This window comes from Anas acuta, chromosome 6, assembly GCF_963932015.1.
Source record: "Anas acuta chromosome 6, bAnaAcu1.1, whole genome shotgun sequence".
NCBI classification, from domain to species: Eukaryota; Metazoa; Chordata; class Aves; order Anseriformes; family Anatidae; genus Anas; species Anas acuta.
This window is the reverse complement of record NC_088984.1, coordinates 10,393,888-10,417,936: the sequence shown is the minus strand read 5'-3', so window position 1 is coordinate 10,417,936 and position 24,049 is coordinate 10,393,888. Positions and strand designations below refer to the sequence as shown.

Here is a 24,049-nt window from a genome sequence, read left to right as displayed (position 1 = left end):
CTATTACAAACTAAACCAAGTACCTTTAGAACTGTTTTTTTTCAGGTACTACTCATTATGGCCAAAGCTGTGGAGCAGTGCACCTGCTCAGCCAGGGCTGCAGAGGGCCCCAGGTTTTACAAGTCCCTTCAAACACGATCACATTTCTGGCATCTGTGATGCTGCAGCACAAGCACCTTTGCTTAATGCAGGCAGCCCAATGTTGAAGGGCACTGTACCGAGCTTGCACGTAGGAGGTGGAAGAAGGAAGGCAAAGATGTAAATTTTTGGCTCTGCGCTTGTCTCGGGGCTGTATCCTCACTGCAAAAACACACGCTAGGTGAAACAGCTCGCAGCACAGCAGTAACTTCTGCCATCCACCCGCTGCTGTGAAGGACTGACTGCTGACCTCACAGGCTGCTGCTGCCAAAACCAACAGCGCTTCTACCCCCACCTGCCCTTCTCCTAGAACTCGTACACCAAGCATCGTATGTGGCAAAAAAACAGATCAACATAGAGAGACCAAATAACGTATTTGTGCTTTTAAGTACTTACTTAAGCAGGGCTTTGTCCTTGTTAAGATGCTGGAAGAAGGAAGGCTCACAGATGAGCTGGCTTTCCTGACAAACTTGCTTACAGGATTTTCCAGGATCAGCGATTTTCACTTGAAGGGCACTTAACGGGGGCCACATCACCTGCCCGTGACAGAAGTCCTGCAGCGACAGACAATATCTTGTTATGATGCAGCCAGTCCCTTGGTAGCAATTTCCCCATTAGTTAAATAAGTGATTATTACCCCAAACACTCATTTTTCAGTTCACCTTGGTTGTACTAAAATTACTAAGAAACATAACAAAAAGAATTTTTAGCATGAGGGAATTGCCACCTCTGATTATTCGTTAAAATGAGGTAGGGTGGGGTCATGGCTCCCCAAGAAGCTTCTTTCCACCTGTACCTTGCTTCATTAATCATAAGCAACTGTAGATCCTCTCTTTAATTTCACAAATCCAACCCATTCTGGCTTTCTCAGTAGTACCACGAGGAAGTTGCAGAGGCCAGCTACCCCACAGGTGGGAAATGCCTTAAGTGGGCCATGTGGCGACTGCTCTGGAAAGGGTCAGGGGACTCACGGTGCTACTGAGTAAGCGGCCAGGGTTCAAAGAGTTCATTTGCCCTTCTGGGTGGAAGTGCTGCTGGTGGTGCTCTCCCAGCGATGAGATAAGCTGGCTGAGAGTAATGCGTGCAGCCAAGCATCACATGCAGCAGAAAAGGGAAGGAAGAAACTACCTGAACACCCCTGCCAGCAAAGACTAGCACAAGTTTTTTACAGTCTTGACATTTAAAGTGTGAAAAAGTAAAGATAAAAATTTAATTGGTGCCCTTATGTAACACTGCTTTATACTCAGCCAGCACTTTAGCATTTGGCAGCTCTCATCAAAAGGTTTGGGCCCTATTCCATGAGGGTTTGCTTTGCTTTCTCCTGACAAAACTAGGAACAGGTCCCAGACTGTGACCCAAGGCTTAGGAAGGCTGGGCTACTTGAAATTTCAATGGAGACAAGATCTCAAAACATCTACCAATTCTCAATATCAGTTCTTTGATTTTTCTCTCCTCTGTTTAGATTTCCCCTGCTGAAGCCGGAGGCTTTAGTAACCCTAGGTCTAACCATAAATTTAATATCGTAAATCATTTGTCAAACATTTGATAGGACAGAGCAGATGTTCACAGTTAGACCGTATCAGTCCACATTTTATAAATATTATCCTCACAAACACTTTAATATAACCACAGTGACTGAACTACTGGTTTGTACAGCTGCTTTATCTGCACAGTAGCATTTTGGTGTACCAAAGTAGTATGATATGCATCTATAGTCTAAATATGTCTCAATTTATGCTTCAGGCATAAATTGAGAAGGAAAAAATCAGTGTCCTGATTTTTCATGAAGTCACAGTGCAAATGAATTAATTTTTTAGTCATACACATTTACATTGATAGGTGCCATTGATCTATTTGGTTTAGTGCATTCAATGGCAAAGGAATGAGCTTTCAGATTTGAAAGAAACGAGTAATTTTAGAGGACATTTGTGGTAGAATGATTTTAACAGCATCTACGGGAAGCAGGTTCACAACAGATGGTTGAAGGTATTTCTAATGAAGTTGCTTATGGAGGTTGTTGTGTTATTTGGACTTCGGTGCTCTGCTTATTCTGCACTTTTATAATCAACATTTAAATACTGTATGCAGGAGGAAATTCATCTGGGTTCCAAATCCAACCCAATACTGTAACACTGGATGGGACTGCCAGCTTATGCAGACAGAAGACAAAGTTATTCAGACAGGGAAACCACTTGTGAGGCTTCACCATTTGCTGGGGACTTCAGCTTTTAATATTTCTTGGCAATAACGCCAAGCCTCCCATTTCTGGTCCATAGCTCAGTGGGAAGGCTTCCCCAGCACACGCTGCCTGTAAGCACGTCTCAGGACATTGCCCCTGCAGGTAGCAGCACACACACGGCTGTGCTGTAGCCATGCTGCACTCGGCTGTCACTGTCTGGTTTCCTGATCAACCACAGCAGGCAACCTAAGTGGTAACTTCACCCCAGTCTGGCTTGCCCCACAATCAGACACACATAAGGGTTAAATAAAGAAAAGATGCTATGCAAAACCAGAGGTGAAGGTTCACCAGAGGTGGTGTTTATACTCCACCTATAACCACAATTTTAAGGTGAGGCACTTAGCCCACTAAGTAAGCTGCTGCTGACAAAGGAGGATGCTGTTCTGCCTGCCTCCAACCCCAAACTCTTTAAAAAAAAAAAAAATTTTTAACTTTTTTTGTTTTGCTTCATCTGACATGGCAGGCACAACACTAAGTACATAGAGCTAGTAATGGTACTTGAGCATCCTGGTGGCTGTGAAATAACAGTTTTTGACAATTAGTCAAAGCAGTGAACAAAATGATACTGCTGCATTTATTTCTGAGGGCCTTGCACTAAAGGTCAGGGCTTAGTCCTCAGGAGAGGTGTAGAGGGGAAAGAAACAGTTTTGCCCAAAGATGCTCTCTCTACTTTGACTCTATCTTCGTTGTATGGAGCTCCATTTCTCCCTTATTGACCAAAAATCTCATTTACAGCTAACTCAGAAGAATCAACAGCAGCAGAGGTATTTCTACAGGCTACAGCATCAGCACAGCAGCAAAAAACATCGAAGTGTTTATTGGCAGGAAGTTGGAAGTAGCTATGCTATGTTAACTGAACTTTTGATCTGACGCCATGTTATTCTTTACTACTGCCTGTAACACTGTCATCTTCAGAATAAAGGTACGGGAGCCCATCCAGAGCTCTTGAAAGAAACTCCAGAAGTTAATTGGCATAACAGAGATACAGGTTATTCTTATCACTCTCCTGCAGCAGCCAGAACAAAAGGGAAAAGTTGGCATTGGCAACAGATCTGGTTTTGGCAGGAGACCAAGCAAACACACCACAAAATTATCTTGATATTTATGTGACACTTCATGGTCCAGAGGTGCTTTTTGTGTGTACACACCAACAATGCCAGCTGTAAAAGTGGCCACGTACATGCTGAAAAATTACTTTGCCTGTCTGCTTCGATACAATACCAGAAGAAGGAAGGTTCTTTGTATAAATGTGTATATATGGTTATATAATAATTTTAAAAGCTCCTGTAAATCCTGAAATACAAACAAGTATACCCATTTTTTGCAAAGACATATGGCAAATCAGACATTCATGGATAAATCAGAACCCAGTACCAAAACTGAAATGCAGAATGAATATTTTAGTAGCCAGCACGCTATCTTAACTGCTCAACATCCTCTGCGTATACAAAAAATCCCAGTGGTACGGTACCTGGTAGGAGCTTTATGAGCCATGTACACAAAAGTGAACGTCCCCATACCTGTAGACCGCCAGTGGAACCTCAGCAGACCAAGCAACCGCCCAGCCACAGACTGCACAGTTAAGTTCATTTTGACTTGAACAGCAGCAGCATTAAGAAGCTTTAGAACTGAGAGGGTCTTCCCTTTCCAACATGAAGATCTGCCCACAATAAAAGTCTAAAATTTCATACCTGTCTTTCAATAAATGCATTCATCCTCTGAAGCATTCCCTCACACGTAAATTCGTAGGGCAAATAGGGGTCGATCTGTTGAAACAGTGTGTTAGAGATTTTTATTCAAATCAGCATCGTGTTGCACTGTGGTAGCAGCTTGTATTCCAAATACTATGTTATAGAAGCAAAAATAAATGAAAATATACTCCTTAACAAACCACAATTGTACAGAGTCAGCAGCAGCTTGAGCTGATTTTTACTCCTTTGTAATGGCTATAAAGTTGCTCAGTGACTATCTTTAAGGAGATGTCAAATGCTGTAACTTCAGGGTTTATTGCAAAGTAATAGATATAAAACTACCCTGAGACCTTTCTGGATACTAGGGCTCCTGTTTTAACTAACTTTCAGCTCTTGGAGTTTAAGTGAAAAAACAAAACAGTGAGACAAAAAAGAACATGATACCTTTGAACATGCTGTCAACATTTTTTCAAACTTTTTGTTTCTTTTGAAAGTGCTCTGATTAGAATCCCCATGCTGCAAGTGTACGGGCACTTCAGTGGCAGTTATGTTAAGGCTATAAAATCAGTCAAAATAGTTAAGTATGTGCTTGGACAGCTTGCACTGCTCTAAGAATCAACAAGGAAACCTCACTGAATGCACAGAACATATGTATTGCTTTATAAATTACATGCAAAATTCGTACTTCTATCCAAATTCACTTTTTTTTTTTTTGTTTTTTTTTTTTAATTCAGGTAAAAAACTGACTTGTCTAGTACAAAATCATGATAACTATATCCCATAGAGTTGTAAAGACAACATTTTTTTCCCCAATAACGTACAAAGCACAGCCCTCTAATTAGACTAACATTACGGAAGCCTACGCATGTTCCATTATATGCTCTCAGGTGTTGATTACAAATCGACAATACATTTCTCACCTTTTGATTCAAAATTGATTTCACAGCCCTCTCAACTTCAGAAAGATCATTGATGTCCACAGTCCAGACATGGGGCTTCCCAATGTAAACTTCAGCATAGGGATGCTGAGACGTTAACTGAAAGGAAGAAGCGACATCGGTAAAAATTCCAGTTTCAGGATATCATTTCCTCTCTCCCTTCACCAGACTGAACAGATAGGATGTGCTACACTAACCCAGGGGTTCTGCTAGAACTGAGAAGTCAGCTTCATTCCTTCTGAGCTACCTTTCAGATTTTTTTTGAGTTTACAATTTAGAGAGCAACTATAGCTGGAAAACTGAATATGAACTGGGCTAAGGCCCCTTGGCTGAAAGCCGCCCGTTGTCTCAGCAGCAGTTGCTACCAGTCCAGGCTGGTCCCACGTGACTGCCCCCCAGAGCTGCCATCCCTGCCCTGTCCCACCTCCAGACTGTGTCCCTGCTCCATCTCCCCAAATTTCAAGCAATTGCAAGCTTCCATGAGTAGCAAATGACCATTTCTATGGCTTCGGATGAGTTCTGACTCTTGCTGCTGCTACTGCAAGCGTCATCTGACCTCAGGAAGGGTTAACTGCATTGTGCTCACCCCTTTGTCAGAAAACAATTTCAATAAATACTCAAGTAGGTAACTGAGAAAAGCGCTATCAGAGATTGCTTGTTAGATGCTTCAGAACTAGCAGGACAGCACTGAGGGTATATTTGGTGACAGGCTCGTGGGAGTGAAATGAACATGCAAGGGAACACATTGAAGGGAAGGAAAAGCTGCAGAAGAGAGGGGAACGTTTCACACTGGTCTCAGAAGAAAACTTTTCAAAATAAACACAGAAAACTGCAGGATAGATTAGTCATAGACAATTTTTGTACACCTGCCGCTTTATGCATGATGCTAAAAAATACACCATGCTTGCTCTCTTGCTTTAGTGAACACAAGGAACTAAATTTGCAAATTTGCCCATTGCATTTAGTTTGTGAACAAAAGTAATCAGTCTTACAATTATACATGGGATCACAAAAAAAACTTCCATTGTGCTCTTAAAAATATGAATACAGACAGCATTGTAAGTACCACAAAGCTTTCAGCATTAGGCTTCAGACCACCCTTTTCTCTACCACATTGGCCAGACCTGATCTGGCCGACGAAGAGCTGTGCTTCTCAGGCCAGTCACTGCTCCCGTTCTCACCAGGTTTTACTGCACAGGTTATTCTGCACCTGCTCTTTCAAAACGTATTATTTCCTAATACTGAAATGATTTAATGAGCTGAGGCGTAACGTTTCGTCTGTTCAGGAGATACTTCTCCTGGCTATGGTAAAAGCCCCTAAGAGTGCTCATAAATGCATTTGGAATTTCTAAGTGAAAGTCTCTTTTCCTTCTTCCTAAAAGCAGAAAATGATTTCTGTAGAGAAAGAAACTGCACCCACCAAACACATTTTGACTAGATTTAGCACACAGTGTTTTATTTCCCCCCTTTTCTGGTCTTTTCCAGCTTTCATATAGAGTTTTTGCCAGAGGACCCCATCTCAGGAGCAGAAGGGAACCTGGCCACCTCCTGCCCCAGATCCACTAAATAAATCCCACCTGAACAAGAGATACAGTGACTCGCAATGGTTCCCTGCACTGTACTAAATATAAAATTTATTCATAGACCAACTTGAAGATAACCAATTACTTTGCAGAATTACACAAGCTCTTGTTCTCCTTTAATACCTAAAAACACTGGCAGAGGTATTGTACTGTAAGGACTTCCTTGATTCCTAGGAACCAGCACCAGGGTAAGAGGCAATGGGATCTAAAGGCAGCCGTGGCAGTTCCAGCAGAGGCTGCGCTTACGATAGATCAGCTGCGCACGTGAACAGAGCCACATTTGTGACGAACACCCATTATATTGTTTTGTAGCAGAGCTGCCAACAGGGATGACTTTTGTGTGGTCAAGCACACGGCATTTCTGTTCCAGCCAACAGAAGCCGGCAGGATTTAGCACAGCGCTCCCTGCGCTATGATTCCTGCTGGGTTGGGTGGGTCCTGATGATTTACTGGGCCTGGCTGGTTCCAGTGTCTGGGCACAGAACAACTGGAAAAAGAGACACACCGCTGAGGAGCAGCGCAGGGAAGGAAAGCTTCAAAAGGTGCCAAGGAGGAGGTTTAAATGGACTTCTTACTGCGATCTCCTTCGTTAGCAATGGGAGCTGTGAGCAGGGGTCAGTTTGGACATACAGTGTCCTGTACCTGCTGAGTGTGTAACGAGCTGAACGATGGCCACAGCCCTGGCACACAAAGTTGTGAGTAACTCATGTTCATGGTTTTAAATGGGAAGCTGTGCTATGCTCATTGGCTACCTGGCGCTGCTCAGTGCACAGTTTGTAAAGCCCAAGAGCAACTCCTCCTGGGAAATACTGCTGTGCGTGCTTCACATCACCCAAGTGTTACCACAGAGCTGTCCTTCAGACAAGCACGGAAAGGAAACAGACACACATACACACACACTGCTGAGGAACGGCCCCAAGTAAAAGTGGGCATGTCAGAAATGGCTACGTGACTATCAGATGTTTGCAAGTGCTGAATTTTACCTACATCAAACAAGAAAAATCTGGTGTTGAACATCAGTGCCAGGATGAGGGGCTGGCTTCCTTAGCATTGTTTTTCCCTTACCAGAGTCTTAACACCCTGTCTGTTATGAAACCTTGAGGTTTGGTTTTCCTGTTCTCTTGAAGAATCAGTTCTCCAAATTTATTCAGTGTTCAACCACAAATGCAGTGGGTTGTTAGTGTTAATACCAGCATGCAACAGTGCCTTGAGTGGATCTTTTCTGAAGAAAAAAAATCCCAAAACATACACAGTGACCTGCAAATACTGTTTTTCTCATTTACTTAAACACCTATTCACTTCCCGAGAAGTATACAGTAACATTTCCTCAGCCAAACAAAAACTTTCAAATGATGCATCAGCATCACAGGACACAGAAGCTTAGAGTTACCTTGGTTGGAGAAATCCTTGCTCTAAGACCACCAAGCCCAACCACTTACCTAGCACTGCCCAGTCCACCCCTGGGCCATGCCCCTAAGCACCACATCTACACCTCCTTTGAACACCTCCAGAGATGCTGACCTACCTGTTCAGCTCAGAACATCAGGTGTCCTAATGAAATTCCTGTTTGTGGTCTCTCAATAAGTATTAGCAGAATGCACAGACAGACACAGAAGTAAAGCTTAACAGTATGGGAATGAATTTTTTATTATTCTTTAGAAATAAGGACCGACAATCCCACTGATGGCTAAGGAAAATGACAGTTGTACACTTTTTGCTACAAATTGTGAACATTTATGCGACTTTTCCTATATTGTGTTACTAAAAAGAAACCCACAAAAATTTTCAATACAGGAATTACCAATATTAACAAAGCTTACCTCTCGGAGTGTAGGCTTGCCTTTGAAAAATTCTGTGTTTTTGCTACTTTTTGGTGGATTAAATCTTAAATTCAGAAAAGCACATCCATTAGCAATAGCTTCTAAAGGAGCAGGCCCTTCATATGGAAATCCAAGACCAACAAAGAGCTGAAAAATAGAAAACATGGCCTATCTTCATTTTGTTCTTCACAAAAATTGAAAGCTAAGAACTAACATAAACTAAACAATAACACATTCAAAATGTACAAGCCTAAGAGAACTTAATGTTAAGAAGAAAATGGGAGGGATCCAGTGGCTCACTCCCTCACACCCGAGCAGTACTGGAATGTCTCGTCAAACATCTGACCAAAATCTTCTGTAATGAGCTGAGTGTTTTTACATTTGGCTGAGACAACAACGGACTCTTTCAGTTTTTTGGGGCGGGAGAGGGGAAAGAAGTCATTTGGTAGTTCGATTAGCATTCACACGAAGCTGCTGGGCTCTCTTGCAGGTCCAGGTTTTACTGCAATGACCTCCCTGAACAGCTACACGACTGTCTTCCCCCTCTCCCCCACATCAGCCAACTTGCTCGTTTGCCAGTACGACCATGCTCCTGCCAGACTGATTAAGTCTAATTAAAACGGTAGATGGCAGCAAACAGCAGCTGAAGAGACTGTAACTAGTCAGCAAGAGCTTGCATAGGCTTAGGTGGATTCAGTGCCCCCAAGGCAAATGGAAGGAGAAAAAAATGCACCGCAAAGCTATCCTTGTTGTCAGCTGAGATCACAGGTGCTCCAAAAAGGCAGTGTTTGTCCTCAATGCAAAGAAATGTACTATTCTGTTAGTGGCACAGCATTTATTTAGATCTTGCCCCTTTCCTTGGCCTAGCATAATTAAACCCCCTGAATTAAATATTTTTATTTGGAAGTCTGTGTGTAATAGGAGATGAAAAGCTCTGATACCAGCAAGTTCCCAGCACCGCTGAATGACTTCATGTACATACACACACTTATAAAGCTGCCCAGTTTTTTCAAAACAAAAGGGAATCTTCGTCACTATTAGAATCAAGTACTCAGAACCATTCAAATTATACTATTCTACATTTAGTTTTCTCCCACACAGCAGTGAAACCTAGTAACAGGATATTCCCAACCAAAGGGCCCTTCCAGGAGCTACCCGTGGCATCGATGCACGTTGGGCTGGGCGCAGGCACTGCAGCCTCGCTCCTCTCTGACCCACGACAACAGCACAAATTCCAAGTTGGCTGGCTAAAAAGAAAGTTAACACCTCTCACCTCGTTTGAGAGCATGCAATTTTCACTGCACAGAGCTGAAGATTGGTCTTTCAGTTTCCAATTTTCAGGTTAAAAAAAAAGTCACCCACTTGCAAAATGTTTCTCAGCTATCTTGCTGAGAAATCTTGCAGAAAACTCTCCAGTGGCTGATAAAAACAGATCTGAAAGCCTCACTCCACTAAAGCTAGATTATGTAAATTTGGGTTTTATATATGGCATAAGATACATCACCTTTTTGCCAGAAAAAAAAAAGTTACATACTGACATTCACCTCGAGGCTTAATTTAAAGGAACTCCAGTTTCTTGAGAAGAACGAATTACAGATGTGAAACTATTTCATGCAATCTGCACATAGGATGTTATTGTTGTCATTATTATTATTTTTTAACTACTCCCTAGTTCAAGCAGCCAACCAGATGAGAACCAGCAATTAGAACCACCTGAAGCATCAATTCTCCCATGATCCAGCGTTTGCCTGTTATGCAGAGAAGGCTGGTTTGTTTGCTTCGTCCTTCACTTTTCTAATAAACTGCTGCTGTGCACTGCTGAACAGTTTTGTGTCTGACTGGTCCGTTTCTTTAGGAGGAAGCTCCATGGGGAAAGAAACGGGTTTTTATGTTTTGACAGCACAGAGCACACTGTCAACACTTAATCTATAATAAATAGCCTACCACCTGTTTCACATCCATTTTCAAACCTTACTTCTAAGCAGCACCACACCTTTGAAGAAATAAAGAAGGATGCTCCTCATGGCTAGAATGCTGGGTCCGTGTGTGCTGCCTGCCGGCCCTGAGTCCAAGGTTGCTGCTGCTCGCAGTCCCAAGCTCCTACTTGCAGCCCTCCAAAGTCTTCTGTTAGTCACCATCACAACACCTTCATCAGCTCAGCTGAGATCGCCAAACTGAATCTCCACCCTGCTCCTGAAAACTGGCCTTACAAAGTTCCTTGGTAAGTATTGTTGTACAGGATAAAGATCAAATCTGAGGGCTATCTTAATTGCTCCAAGAAAGCCACATTCATTAGGATTCATAAGGCAAGTATTAGAGAACTCAAGTCCTTTCCATAACTCATTGGCATGATGCTCTAATTTGCTAATCCTTTGAATTACATGCAGCTTGTTACTTCCCAAAAGGCTAAAACAATCCCTCAAGGTACTTCCTAAAGGCATGTAATAGAAATGCTGCAAGTCACTAATTGAAAAAGAAGGAAAAACATACAGTAGAAACAACAAAGACTAAAAATGGACAACTACTGTCAGCTACCAGCGAAGTACCATCCATCCTCAGTACAGATAAGGCTGTGTGGAAGAGAAGGCGCCCTCCCCCAGAAATGGCAGGTTAGGAGCAGACGGCGTTTCCACTGTTTTCTGAAATAAATGCACTCTGCTGCCTCCACATAAGGCTCCTGACCATGGCTTCCATGGTCCTCTCTTACCAGGTGCTGTGCACGATAATGCAGCCTGCAGAGGACGCGCACCTTCACCCCGCACCTGGAGGTCCATAAAGCAAAGCTTCCAATCCGGGTTGATAACGTAACCTTGGCTACACGATGTTCAGAAACAGTCCTGACCTTGCTTTATTAGCTGGAGCCAGATTACTAGGCAGAGTGGAATTCCTTTGTACTCCACTGGTGGGTTGGTTCTTGAAAGCATCTCATTCTGTGTGAGCATTTTTCTGAACTTTAAAATGTTTTTGACAGCCACACTGTTATTATTAACACAGCGCTTCCAGTGGGCACATGCCACAGCAGGCGGTGTATGCTTATGCCACATACAACAAGATGATTGTCAGAAGTTTATAAAAGTGTATCTACAGGAGATAACAGCAGAAAAATGCAGATGTAGAAAGATTATTAGCATCAGGGTGGTTTTGTTTTTTTGGCTTCCGCGTGTATGTTTTAAAACCACTTCCCTGTCTGCAAGGTCTGCTACCCAGCCGTACCTGTAGGGCTGCATGAATCAAAACCAGGGTCTCACTTGCCCAAGTGAAACAAATAAAGCAGGAGTTCAAACCTTTCAGCTGGAATACTTTGGTTTCATGAGAAAAGCTCCTTAGGAACCTTTTCTGCATTTGCAGTGAACTGAATCCCTGTTAGGAAATTTCAGGCTCTGGAGCTGGCCAGCAAGCACCACATCAGCCAAGACGCCACTTGTCTGATCCCAGTGTTGGTATTCTCTTCATGGTGTAGTACCTCAATGGAAACTTCCCTGACATGACATCCAACTCGACGAGGGCTTTACAACCACTCCCATGAAAAAGCAGATTTAAAAAAAAAAAAATCTGTATTCTGTAAGTCACTGGTTTTAACAGTGACTTTCAGTTGACACTAAGCAATTTATCCATGGAGTTTACAGCAACAGATTGGACCATTATTAAAATGAGTACTTGAACAAATAGTCTCTTTCTCATTTACGGGCAAAAGAATAAAATGAGGAATGAATGTTGCAACTGTATAGTCCTGAATAGCAATATTTAAGAGAAGTATTTCATATTCCAGAGACTAAGTGCTATACTTCCATGAACAGGAGTGTTTATCTTTTCTTCTCCTCTTTTTAATGTTAGTGCAGTTCATTTAATTTATTCCGTTGGGCTGGTGGGGTTATCATCACTTTTGTATGCCTCCTTACTGAACTACTTCATACATTTTCTTCTGAACAACAGAAAGAGACATGCAATAAAGACTATTGTTAACTATCTTGATATATTTTTCCTCAAGAATATACAATGCTTTCTGAAAAAGTTGATCCTTTTGAGATTGAAACTCCTTTAGGATAGATTCACTAGTTAAATGTCTATGCAGCTGATTTTGTGAAGTGTGTGAAAGTATATTACATCCTAAAAGGCAATATAAGAAAAAAATGTAGAAGTTCATTTCCCTATTTAAACTTTGCCAACACCACAGCAGGAATTTTCCCAAACCGCCTCAACAGGGTACTGGTTCTGCTTTTATGAATTACCATTCAGAAAATGTAAAAATCATTTAATAGAAGAATTTGGATTCCCTCAAAAATGCTCAGTGACTGGAAGCAAAAACTTGCATCTGAAACTTTCTCTAAAGGAGGAGTGTTCTTCAAAAATTCAGTACTGGTTCTTCCAAGACAGCCTGGTCCAACTCCTCCAGCTGCCCACTTGGCTGGAAGTCAGCTAAGTTGGCAGGAAGGCTGCCAGCTTGCCTACCCTATTTTCCTCTGACGTGATGAATGGCTCTCCACCTTCTCATCAGGAACTGTTGGCATCTCCACTTTGTGTCACGCACTGCACAGCTGAGCTAGCCACGATGAATCTCAAACAGCCCCCTCCTGCTTGAAAAGCATACTTATTCTGAAATACATTGCTTTGTAACATACTCTAGAAGAAAACGGCAGCTGCATGCTTTCAAGAATAACTATGTACTGTACCAACTGCTTTAGGGACCAATTTTTGGGATTGCAAAGCTCCGATCAAGAATCATGACTGTTACCTATTGGTATTTCACTGTCTAAGGGCAAAACAAGGCAGTGGAAAGTAAGTTGACAGGTGCAATTCCTTTAACAAGTCATCCAGCTAAAAAGAAAAAGAACTGTAAGTTTTCAAAGAACTTTCCTCAATGATAGGAGGAAAAAAAAATAAAAATCCAACAACACACCAATTGTATAGAAAATCATTAAAATGCCTGTAGGGCTCTGAAAACACTACAGCTTGGATCCACACTTCTCACAGAAATATAGTTTGTGAAGAATAAGGAACTTACTGAGCACAGGAGTACTTCACTGTCACAAGCTGGTATCTTCCATTCAGTCTTGCAATTACTAGTCAAAGGATGGAGTAAAGCTAGTCTCACTACTTCCTGTCATAAAACCCTGTGTAAACTGCATAGTATGCATTGGCTTTGACTTGTCCTAAACTGTGTCTTTATGTTGCATCTTAGCATACAGCAAATATAACCAATAACTATAGCTATCCAGTTAACAATGAAAATCAAGTTTTTTATTGTAACACGTGTAAGACAGACAAAAAAGAATTCAAGATGAAGACTTACTCAAATATAACTAGTATTATGAACTGTTCTTTGCAAATTTAGAGTTCAGCAACTCAATAAGAAGCTCATTAGCTTATTTTACTATTTTGGTGAACAGAATGCAGTTTTTTCCAGAAAGAAGTCATTGTTTGTACTTGGGGTTATTACTATGTCAATATTCTACCCACGTTAGTACTATGATTAACACAGTGATTTCAGACTCCATGAAGGTGAAAGCTGTGTAATCTCAGTATTATCTATGATGAAAGTAAATGTTGACTTTTTAATCTGCAACATTATGTGTATCTGTATGCATCAAGTACATACACCCAGTGGTTGCCTTTAAAAAGTCATAATTTGCCAACAGCTGTCACGCAGAGATGTCAAATTACCATCATTTTCCCAAATATTTCAAAAAGGAGATCTCTACAGTTGTGTGGGAAGACTGGAAAAGTACTTGCTTTTTCTTTTCTTCTTTAATAGATTCTTTCAGTAAAAGTGCACAGCAAGGAACCATCAGCGATGGAGAGTAAGTTCCATATATTTCTGCTAATTTTAAACACGACCCATTTATTTCAGCAACTGAAAGTTAAACATTCTACTTAAAGGTAGTCTACTAAAGCATTTTAATGTTGTAAAGTGTTCCACAAAGATTATGGGAATGGCATTGAAAATCCAACAAGGTATTCTGATTTCCTGGACAAAAAATTATTTATTTAAATATATACACTGTCCTTTATCTTGAGCTGCCTTGACTACGGGGCCACAGGCAAAGCATACCACAAAAAGCACACAATGTTTTTCTGTCTCTGCACAACTGGAACAGAGGAAAGAACTGAATCGAGCATGAACTGCTTGCCTTCTTTCTTTTCTACCCTAGAGAGAATGATTAGTCTAGGTTAAAGTCATTGGTAGGGCAGAGCAACCATTTCTATTGCAGGTCTTTTGGATAATGCTTAACTTTCACATTACAGATCTAAAACTATACTCTTAGCTGGTAATCTTGAGCTGAGTATCACATTTAGGAAACTGAAAAATGCGTTCATCCACATTTTTCAAGTTGGTTGTTAAGCATCTCTCTCAGACTGTAGGTTGTGGTCCTGATTTTCTAGGAACAGCTGTCAATCCACAAAACACGGACATGATGAAAAATGTATTCTTAGCATACAGAAGACAGTTAAATCTCCTTTTTATTGGTCATTTATTTTTCCAGTACTTTAAAATTAGGAGCGTAATCGTAGGAGGTGAGATGCATGTACTTCAGATACTGTCTATCTTTAGCTATTTTTGCCATTTCTCCTTTACCAACTTACCTTGGTTTCTCTCAGCAGAAACTGCAAATCCCGCCCACTGAGTATACCGTGGTTTTTTACATAGCCAGGAATATACATTGTGCTTGTCCCGTGAACAGTTCCATGGACTTCCATATAGGTGTGAATGACGTCCAGATAAGCCTTCTTATCCTGCAACAGCAACAGTAAAATATTTTACATGTTTCAAGCAGAAGCTAGAAAGGGAAGAAGCTTCTCATTTTTTTTATTTATTTATTTTTTTTAACATGATTCCTTACATCCTGCTTCTTATGTTTTTTTGTTTTTTTTTTTTTACATGGTTCCTACAATATCTGATATTTCATACATCATTAATTTTCTTTGTTACTAGTTTGGAAGAGAAATGCAGCTTTTTTTGTTTCATAGTATATGCATAAATAAATAATATCCTATTAATTTCCAACTGGACCAAAAATAGGTCACCAGATAGCTGTATTCTTAGCACTGCCTAAACAACACTTTTTCTAAAAGGAGGAAAAAAAGAGAAATCAAATTGTCATTCTGCTTTAGTCACAGATGCAACAAAATTCATTATTGTTCATCATCTTTGTGAAGAAAAGGGTGAATTTCACCTGGTAAGCTGCACTCCTGCCAAATGAAAACACATTCTTATCTAAGTACGTGGTATCTGAATCACAAGATACTTCCAAATATCCAAATTACCTAAAGTTTTAAAAAGCATTTTGGAAAAGACCCAGAGTAACAGTTCTATATTGTTGCAATAATCAAAACAAAAAACCCACAAGAAAACAGTACACCACCCTAGTTTGCAAACAAGAATTACTTTAATTTTCAATGCCATATGTTTTTGAGTTTTAAAGACTACTAGCATTCCAAAAGCAATTAGCTAAAGACTGTATTTACAGCCAGTATGCAGCACAGATCAGAGACTTTCCCTCAATATTTGCACATAGTCTTAGTAATAACTCTGAAATCATGCAACAAGTTTCTGTACTTCTTGGCAGCAAGGGAGTTTTTAAGAACTCTACTTCAAATCACTATTTTTGTCATGTAAATTCTGCACACTGTTCTTCCACAGACCTATGTGAAAGCTGGCCAACAATTTGACTGAAGTTCATTCAGAGGGCAAGTAGACTGGAAAAACCCTGTCTTTTGAAATCATGGAGGAACAATAAGGCATCAGGCCTAAAAGAATGAACACCATTGCTTCATGAAACTTCCTTACCAAATGAACTGGTGATAGACGTTCAAATACACAGGTTATTCAATGTCACATAACGATTGGCTTGTAGCTGCACCTTCTTCTGCTGGCGATTCTGTTTGTGAAGAAATAAACTGCCTGCCTCGTTACTGAACTGCTCTAGGCTGGTGGCTATGCCAAGATCACACCATTGAATGTCCTGGGCTGAGTATTATATAAAATAGCCAACAAATGGAGACAAACGTGCTTTCTTCTTTGATACAGTTGCTGTTAGTGTTAATTGACACAAACTACTAGAAAAAGCTTATTCTTTTTTATTTCACTTCTACTTAAGTTTGAATTACTCTGAAAGAGATGCTCCTTCCTTTATGTGTAAAATAAAGTACCAAGATTAGAAACTGTAGAGAAGCCATATATTTTGTTAAACAAAAGTCCATTTTGGAACTTTGCAAACGTTTAGGAGAAATACAAATGGTGTAGCCTCCTCTTCTTCCCAGAACGAAGCACCGGCCTGTTGTCAGAAGCAGAACTAAATCCTGTCTGCCCAGCGCTTGCTACAAACAAAGCCTGCAAGTTTGGCTTCAGTGTTCTGAATGCAAAGAGAAAGCCGTGAAGCACGGGCATTAATGACAACACGACCTGCCTGTGCACTGCAGCAACAGTCAGAACAGTAACGCATCTGTGGCATTCATCACTTAAATCCTGCTGGAAACATTATTTGATACACATAATGGACCTTCAGTGTATCCCAAAATATTTCCCGAATCATCTATAACAAGGTGAACCTTCCTACTGTATTGTATTTATGTGCTGTCCTCTATATAAATACCAGCACCTGCTTGTTACAAAACAGGGAATATAGCAAAAGAAAGCAGTACAGGATGAAACAAATAGGTTTCTATGCTGCATTTACAGTAGCACTTCTGGGGAATGGAGGTATGCTTTAAGTGAGCAAAAACATTGAATTAGAATGTTTTAATGTTTAGAAAGTGAGAGAGCATAAATACGGCATTTATAAATACAAGGGCTATAAGTAAATAAATCAAGGAATGTGATTTGCAAACAAACAGAATCCCAACATTCCTTCCGCTGTTAATCCATTTCCTGAGTTTGCTTGCTCGCCAGCAGATTCAAATGTTCTTTTATCTTAAAGAATAAAAATAAACTGAAGATTTTTCCTTTTCCAAAGGTAATTTAAAGAGAACAGATCATGGGCTGCTGGCTAGTAATGCAAAATCAGCATTCTCCGCAGAGTTTGGGTCAGATTGCATTATTCACTGTACGTCTGGTGTCTGCAGTACAAATCTAGACCTACAGCATGAAAGATAATCACATCACAAAAGAGGCAATTATTTCTCCTCAGAACCAAAATGTAAGAGTAGCAGTGACTAAGAATCATACAAGCCTTTTCTGAAACAAGTTTTTAGCAGCTAAAATAAACTTGCCATTCAGGAACGACATTTTTGTTGATCACTGAGTGCAGAACTGTTATTACTGTACATCAATTATTTCTACCTACTTCTAAAAGCATCGTAAAGCCCTTCTCATCAAAAAAATCAAATGACAACTGTCTGGTAAGTCTTTCCCTAAGACAATGTTGACAGGGAGACATAGCAATTTCAGTCCTGAAGGGCTGAAATTTTAAGTTTGTTGGATGAAAATGTAAGAAGTATTAATGTGACAAAAAAATCATAGTAGAAACACGACGCATGAAGAACTGAACTTTCATTTTCTTGATGTGGTAGACAGAAGGCATGACCAAGTTTTACTATGACTTTGCCAGTCTGAGTCTATAATTATTCTTTACAATTTTAGACCACTTGGGCAACTGCACAGAACACGGTAAATTCCACAGGGAATGAAAGTAGCCATCACATATGCAGAGCTACAGGCTCATTACATTACACAATATCTTGATTCAGAGTCCCAAAGTGGATTAGGAGGCCAAAAGTTGAAACTGCAAAACGCATGTAAAACAGCTCGTATAACCTTTCCACACCTTCAAACACTGAAAAAAATCAGAACGCAATGCTTTTATAAAATTTGACATATGCAATTCAGGTAAGAAAGAACTACTGGGACAGGTCTTTGCATATTTCCTAAGTGCATACTGTTACATCTAGAGGCCCAAACATTTGGGTGCTTATTCGCCCAAGTGTCAATCCCAAGATAAGCCAAAATCCAGTGGTATATGCAGTGTGTAACTGAGACGGATAGAAGTGTAAGATGCATGAATCATGAATCTTGACTCTACTTTTTAGGATTGAAGGCATAAGTATTGGAATAGCACGACAGGAAATTGCAGAAAGAAGAACAAAGAGACTTAGACCTAAAAAGGAGCTAAGGCGACATGAAAGGCTTCAAACATGCCCTTTGAATTGAAATGTTCTGTAATTAAATCATATTCTCATAATGGAGAGAATTAGAGGTTTCACTCACATTTTATTCCTTCTTTTACACTTAGGAAGAGAGAGGTCTCTTTACTCCATAGTGCTGCCACATCCACACAAAACCCCTAACTTTTGATAACAAACATTGAAAACTTGTAGGTGTTGCATTTTATAAGTTACCTCTAAGAATAATATTTAGACATGTTGTAAAATTCTTTACAGCCTCCTATTTGTAATCCTCAATCCACTTATGACTGATTTGTCAGAAGACAGTAAACAAGAAGGTATTTCTTACAGTCTCTGCAGCATCTTTCTTGACCTCCAGCAAGACATATCTAGACTTCCCCACTGCAACATGGGACTAATGCCACTGGTCTCAGGCCATGGGCTCATGTGTTTCACTGTATCCAGTAGAGCTGACAGAAGAGATCATAGTATTCTTTCTCTCTACCACTCATCATGCTCATATTGGAATTTAACCCCACTGAATGAGGTGGCAAGACAGATCGTTGTCTGGAAGCAATCCATAGTTCTCTTTAGCTACAATAACCAGGTTAGTTCACCAGTTTAAGTAGATGGTCTGAACTAGCCTCTCCAGCCCTGTCTAGTCATGCAGCAGGGATGGGTGTATGGGGATTTCCAGCAAATACTAAGTAACTAGCAAATTGGGATCTTTCTTCTACATGTTTAGCTAGATGCAGAGAAGGACCCTTGTCCATGGCTATAGGAAACCATGATGGCAGTTAGCTATTTTAGTCCCACTCCCAGGGAAGAAAAAAGAAAAGAATTCACTCTGAACTGACAATGTAGTGTCCTCAGTTCCATTTCAACTTTTCAACAATTTTTGGTTTAAAATTTAACAAGTTATCTGCAAGCGATATTCTGACAAAGCACTTTAGTCTGGGAAACCCCTCCCCTTCACACTGTGCTTCTCCAGCGACTGACCAGAACCAGCAGAGACGTGTGTTCAGCCGAGATTATGCTTTTTGTTAACTGGCCATGTTCAATATAAAGAAAGATAGCAGGACAAATAGATTAGCCTGGTTCAGTATACGCCATGACAGCAGATGAAAAGAACATTGCACAGGGAAAACGAGAAAACATGAAATAAATTACAGATACAAGATTAGTTCAGGCCTTTTGGTGATCACAAGAACCAGAATTTCTCTCCATTGTCACCAATTCCAAGCCTATCTGCAGTGACTGCATTTCACGTACGGGTGCATATAGGCATGACTGCTGTTGCATCCTGCAAGTTACAGTTACGATGCGCTTCATGTAACAAGCCCTCAGTAAGCATTTTAATGCACCAAATATTAAGTTATAGCTCTTAGAAGAAACAAGACAGGCGTTACTTACAGAAATGGAGCACTGACTCGGAACAAGCAATTTGAAAATACGAGATACAAGGGTTTTGGCTGAGAAGTCATCTAAACATGAGTTCCCAATGGTGAAAAGGGTATGTGCGTAATAATGCATGTAGTATTTCTTTCTGACTTCAAGGCTCTTATGGCCCACACACCCTTTGCCAACACTCACATTGTAAGAGGAATGTGAACGATCTTGAAAAGGTTCAGCGAAAAGGGACATGAGAGAACGCTTAAAGATTAGAAAGCACAAAGCTCTCAGTGGCTCAGCACATCTAGGCTTTTCAGAAGACGACTATGAGTTGCTTCAGCCTCAACCTATGTATTTCTATAGGAAAACAGAACAGAAACAGCAGTCCAGTAGACAAAGTCTATACCTGCTATTAAAACTGGAAATTAGTTTGGAAATCTGTAGTAGAAATAATGCAGTCTTGAGGGAGAACACAATTAAGGAATTTACCAGAGGAAGTAGTGGGGTTTCCACTGTGTGCTATTTAAAAATCAAGATTGGATGTTCTTTTCCAAAAAAAAAAAAAAAAAAACATTCTTGTCTTAATCAGCTCATGAATATCCTCTGTGTCACACCAAATCTCAGACTACACAATCACAAGTCTTCCCTCTGGGCATATAATCTATTAATACATATTTCTGAATTAATGCAGGCTGAATAAACTGAAAAAGATATATATATATATATATCAGTGGGAAAAAAACAAATGCTGGTGACTACACCAGTATCTTGTTCCTTAAATCTAACCAGTACTCAACAGGTTGTTGTTCTGATAGGCAGTACAATTCAGGTCAGGAAGCGTAGACGATTATTACATGCAACTGTTCCTGAGAGACTGATAATGAGATCAGGAACTAAAAGTGCATGAGCCTCAGCTAGAAGAGACATGAATTAAAGGAACCCAGCTCTGCACCAGCATTCTGCAGGCAGAAGAACAGAGGGCAAATGGGGACAAACCAAGCCATTCTATTCCATGAGCTCAAAAAGAGTAACTGCCACAGTATTTAGTATGATGCTAAGTGAAATTTCCTTTTAAGACACAGATTACATAGCTTAGGGCAGTAAAACCAAATTTAAACCTGAGAGATTGAAATTGAACAAGCATAACTAATGTACATATTTTTCTCAGCAGAGGAGCCAAGAAACATTCAGCTCTACCTTTTCTCTAACACAAAACCTGTTAGCATTCTCCCATTTCCCTTAAGTTTTTCTTTTGTCTCACAGATGGACCACTTGTAGCTATCAGTTTTCAAGAACATATTCTGTATAGTCACAGTTACCAGACAATGTTGGTCCTATGGGTCAGAAAACTGTAAGACCGACATGCTTATGCCAAGGAAGAGAAAAGGAAAGAAAATGTGAGAAACATATGAAAATATCATGAATATATCATGAAAAATGATACAACAATGTGAGATGCTCTCACACTGTTGTATCATTTGGTCCTATGTATGACACAGCACGTACTGATGAGTTCCATTTTCAATTGACAAGGAGCTTAAAATATAAGGTCTTAAGGCACACCAGGAATATGGACACAGACATAAGTGAAAAAGAAATACTGTTATTAAGGAATAATCCTTTTTCTTTGAAAGCTGAAGAAAATTTACACTCCCAGGTGTATGAGCCTATAAAAAAAGAGCTCCAGAAAAGGACAGTGGACAAAAAGCAGTGAGCACTGTGAGCTCAGCAGTCCAACATATGATACTTGGTGAAAATATGACCAAATCTCAGTGTTGTTATTCTGGAGCTCTCCTCTGCAAATGGAAGAGACATTGCAGCAATTGAAGTATTAAAGAAACACAAATCTGCTATTATTACAGGGAGATAAAATGAGATTTCACACTTCTAGGGTTTTCAGTGAAACACAGCTTCTAGTGCAAAATACAGCGCATTTTTGTTTGTAGATATATTAAAATAAATCATCGAGACATTTGTTTACGAAAACAATTAAAGTCTACAAAGTCTATGACACCTTCAATTTCACATTACTTTTAATAGCTTCTGCATTTTCTAAAATTGTGATATCAAGACTATAAAAACTGTATTATACTATGAAAGTGTGCATAAATAACAAATGATCCATCTCAGCCTAGATTGATACAATCTTGTTCATCAGAAAGACTTCAAATCGTTCAACCGAATTCTTTGATTATTTTCAGAAAAAGAACTTAACAGATTTATAGAAAAGGAATACTTAAGTTTAGAATTATGCACTATTACATTGATCAAAATAAATCTGCTCAAGCATATCAGGTATGGAAAACTCACCTTCCAGAAGTTATCCACTTTGCCATAAACGAGAGATTGATTTTGCCTTTTGATGTCGTTAATGTGTTTGATGTCACTGGAATTCAGATGCTGCTCTACCACAAATCCAAGGAAGCTGTTGTCTGGAGTGTGAGCTGTAAGAAATTAAAAATATTCAAAACATTTTAAAGCATTAATTAACATTACAACAGTATAAGCATTGACAAAAATAAAAGTAGGTATAAGGAACACAACATACAACAGATACCTCTTTTCTTCACATTCACACAGATATATTTGCTTACTTTATTATTGAGAAGAGTTCTTATTAAGTCCTGCTGCATATGTCTACTGAAGTAAGCAGTTATTTTCTGGCTCATTTCCTGCAATGAAACTCTGCAGCTGGACCCAGGCCAATGATAACGATTCTTTGTGTGTTCAGCTTTGCTTTACTATTAGAGATAAGAGAGCCAGAAGGAATCTAGCTTGACAATCCCAGAGACGCAACACCAACACTTGGAAAAAACACTGGGTTTATGCTGGTTAACAAAGCTGTATGTTTCTCAATGTGATAAATTTTTGTGAATTTCCGGGGCTCATCTCTTATATTAGGAGAGCTAACACTCCATCCAGCTTGCTGCCTATTATGTATCTGTGTTAGGTATTAGCCTACGAAGTCACACCATGCAAACCAGAACAGAAATTTCACTGCCTAATTCACTACATATATCTATGTTAAAATATCAAAAAGTGACAACTGAAATGATCGAAACTGTTGTGTTAATTGCAAAGGTTATGGAATTTGGTCTTAATTTCCTGTATTTTTAGCCTCCATTGTTCTTTCTTCAGCACTGACATCCAGTGATACTATGCACCGCTCTCCTCCTTTAAAGGCACAGAGCTGTAGGCTTATTACAGCTAAGTTGTTTGCTTGTTTGCTGAAAATGTGTTTAATTGCATAGATGGACTGCAATGTTCACAGCTTCAGGTAAGAATTCATTCCTATTGTATAAAAATACTGCAATATATGGGGGTATTGCACCTATCTAAAAAGTGGCACAGCCTTGCATGTCTACACAGAACAACACTGCAATGAAAACCAGGATCTCCTCTGCAAGTCTCACCTTTCAAATTCTGTTAATTCAAGTTGACAACTTGTTAGTAAGTGCGCTTTGCCAAAGAAAAGGGGGAAAAAGGTGGAAAAATGGAGGAAAAGATGGAGGAAAAAAAGACCCCAGACATACAACATACAATGCTAAACCCATAGTCAAAGTTCTACAAAAAGAAATTCTATTGCTATTATGACACTTTACTTTTGATTCCTCAAACCCAGCAAATTGGAAAACACAACAGAACAGAAACTATACGCAGTACATGGTTCCCTTCATTGTTATATTTGATCTTTCAAATGACAATTATCCTTCTTTCACAGAAAAACGTCTCAGCAACCGTTATGCACTCACCAAACCCAAGGACTCCTTAACATTTAGCACAGTGAATGGCATGTTGCAAATATTCCTGAAAAGGGGCATTTTTCTATCCTTTTGTATTTTTGGATAAGAGACTGCATTCAAAGGAGAGGCAAAGCAGTACGCACTTGAAAAATAAACCTTTGTTAAAGTTTTATAACTGGTGGAATTCAGGGCCTTAAATATCACTGACAGAAAGCACTCAGATTTTTAAGCAAGACCATGCAGTTTTAAGAAGTACCAATGCTGCTATTTTGCATAAAAGATTTTAAAAAGAACATAAGAAGGGAAACAAGTTCACGCCTTTGGAAAACTCAAGCATTTGGTAATATGCCACAGGTTTGAATATGGCTTTCTTTTTGCTCAGTAATAATTTTTGCCCTTATAATCAG

The 24,049-nt window shown here is 39.8% G+C and overlaps 1 protein-coding gene across 3 annotated transcripts in view; it reads right to left on the bottom strand.

Annotated features, from left to right (window-relative positions):
- The window catches only part of MGAT5 (alpha-1,6-mannosylglycoprotein 6-beta-N-acetylglucosaminyltransferase), a 116,330-nt gene that overhangs the window by 7,314 nt on the left and 84,967 nt on the right, over positions 1 to 24,049 (bottom strand). For all 3 annotated transcript variants that reach the window (XM_068687365.1, XM_068687367.1, XM_068687366.1), the window contains exons 11-16: positions 22,210 to 22,343; positions 14,992 to 15,141; positions 8,410 to 8,556; positions 4,989 to 5,105; positions 4,069 to 4,143; positions 535 to 692 (exon numbers count right to left, since the gene is read on the bottom strand). In XM_068687365.1, the coding sequence (XP_068543466.1) occupies positions 535 to 692; positions 4,069 to 4,143; positions 4,989 to 5,105; positions 8,410 to 8,556; positions 14,992 to 15,141; positions 22,210 to 22,343 (781 nt within the window). The remainder of the gene's footprint in view (positions 1 to 534; positions 693 to 4,068; positions 4,144 to 4,988; positions 5,106 to 8,409; positions 8,557 to 14,991; positions 15,142 to 22,209; positions 22,344 to 24,049) is intronic.